At 31.1% G+C, this 2332-nt stretch overlaps 1 protein-coding gene across 2 annotated transcripts in view; it reads left to right on the forward strand.

The window, feature by feature from the left end:
- The window catches only part of LOC107740230 (RNA-binding protein 20-like), a 19295-nt gene that overhangs the window by 1665 nt on the left and 15298 nt on the right, over window positions 1-2332 (forward strand). For both annotated transcript variants that reach the window (XM_016552578.1, XM_016552577.1), the window contains exon 2: window positions 1234-1327. In XM_016552578.1, the coding sequence (XP_016408064.1) occupies window positions 1234-1327 (94 nt within the window). The remainder of the gene's footprint in view (window positions 1-1233; window positions 1328-2332) is intronic.

The following is a 2332-nucleotide window of genomic DNA, read 5'->3' on the forward strand; positions in this document are numbered from 1 at the left end:
AAAAAAAAAAAAAGGCTAAACATGGTCCTGGTCGCTATATCAGTTTATTACAAATATTTGAGGCCTGAAATGCTAAATCAAAACCGATAAACCAGATATTAAGCAGTTTGTTTTGCACAGCACTAAATCTGTCAAGAGGAGTTCTGGGAGATCAGCGTGCACAGGTTAAAAATAAAGCTGAAGATGACTGGTTCCACAGGTGTGACTGACATTGCATTCTGTTGTGTCACTTGACACACTGTTTTCTCCTGTTGTTTCCTAGAGAATGACTGAAGAACTGTTAATAGTTGTGTTTAAGTCCAATTTACAGAGCGTTGTTCTACATACGGATCTTACAGATGCTCAATCATACTCAATATCTGCATATTATAATCTATGATTGATGAAAAAATGTTTTATGTATTTTAGAAATACATGTGTCAGATTCAGCAATTCATCTTGAAGCGTACCCAACTTCCTAAGAGCTCAGAGAGGCCAAGTGGACATTGAGAGCGTTGAGTGTGGCATATGTTTTCTGTAGTACAGGATCTATTGGCGATCTGAGCCTGTCTACCACAGCTGCCTCTTTCACCTTTGTTATTCTCTATTTTAATGCTTTTAATTAATAAACTAATTTAATTGAGCATATGAATTCTAACACATATATATATATATATATATATATATATATATATAATTTAAAAAAAAAGAAATTAATACTTTTATTCAGCAAGGATGTTAAATTGATAAATAAAGTGATGATAAAGACTTGCGTTGTTAGAAAAAGATTTCTATTTTAAGTAAACACTGTTCTTTTTTAACTTTATTCATCAAATAGTCCTGAAAAAAAGTATCACAGATTCCCCCAAAAAATATGAATCCGCAAAACAGTTTCCAGCACTGATAATAAATCAGCATATTAGAATGATTTCTGAAGATCATGTGACACTGAAGACTGGAGTAATGATGCTGGAAATTCAACTTTGCATCACAGAAATAAATTATATTTTAAAGTATATTAAAATAGAAAACAAGTATTTTAAATTGCAATAATATTTCACAATTTTTACTGTATTTTTGATCAAATAAATGCAGCCTTGATGAGCAGAAGAGACTTCTTTAGAACAACACATTTAAAATCTCACTGATCCCAAACAGCAGTGTACATGAATCACTTTTAAACAGATAAATAATCTATTGTGGTGTATATTATTTGGTAAATCTGTGACTCTCTGGCTAACTGAACACACACAGGAGTTTCAGGCTCGTCAGCCGGACAGAAAGAGGGAAAACGAGCAGAAATCTGCGGGCAGCAGCGACAGCCAATCAGAAGCCAGCAGCAGCAGAGGTATTTAGAGGTCACATGTCTCTGTCAAACAGTTCCGCATAAACCAAATATATGCAGAAATCATGTAAACGTCACAAAAGTCGAATGTTTTTAATAATTCTACAAAATACCTGTTTCCTGAAGAATAACAGTAACTTTGTGAAAAAGGCGGGAAACCTTTTGATTATCCGACCGATTATCGGCACCGATATTGAGCTTTTTTTATGGTTATCGGTCATTTTCAAAACCGATTTGCTGATAAAATCATTTAAAAGCATTAAAAGCACATTTTTGTCAGAACCCTTGTTATTCCTAATTTTGACATTAATTTTCATTTTTACACCAGACATATATACACTACCGTTCAAAAGTTTGAGATCAGAACGATTTTTAATGTTTTTACAGGAGTTTCTTCTGCTCATCAAGGCTGCATTTATTTGATCAAAAATACAGAAAAAATTGTCAAATATTATTGCAATTTAAAATACAGTTTTTTTTATTTTAATATACTTTAAAATGTAATTTATTTCTGTGATCAAATCTGTATTTTCAGCATCATTACTCCAGTCTTCAGTGTCACATGATCTTCAGAAATCATAATAATATGCTGATTTATTATCAGTGCTGCTTAATATTTTTTTGGAACCTGTGATACTTTTTTTCAGGATTCTTTGATGAATAAAAAGTTAAAAAGAAGAGCATTTATTTAAAATAGAAATATTTTCTAACAACATACACTACCGTTCAAAAGTTTGGGGTCAGTACATTTTTATTCTTTCTTTTTTTGAAAGAAATTAAAACTTTTATTCAGCAAGGATGTGTTAAATTGATAAGAAGTGCTAGCGAAGATTTATATAGTTAGAAAAGATATATATTTTAAATAAATGCTGTTCTTTTAAACTTTTTATTCATCAAAGAATCCTGAAAAAAGTATCAGTTTCCAAAAAAAATATTTGGCAGCACAACATTGATAATTCTAATAATAAATCAGCATATTAGAATGATTTCTGAAGGATCATGTGACAC

Source organism: Sinocyclocheilus rhinocerous, unplaced genomic scaffold (assembly GCF_001515625.1).
Source record: "Sinocyclocheilus rhinocerous isolate Xijiao unplaced genomic scaffold, SAMN03320098_v1.1 scaffold3422, whole genome shotgun sequence".
Classification (NCBI taxonomy): Eukaryota; Metazoa; Chordata; class Actinopteri; order Cypriniformes; family Cyprinidae; genus Sinocyclocheilus; species Sinocyclocheilus rhinocerous.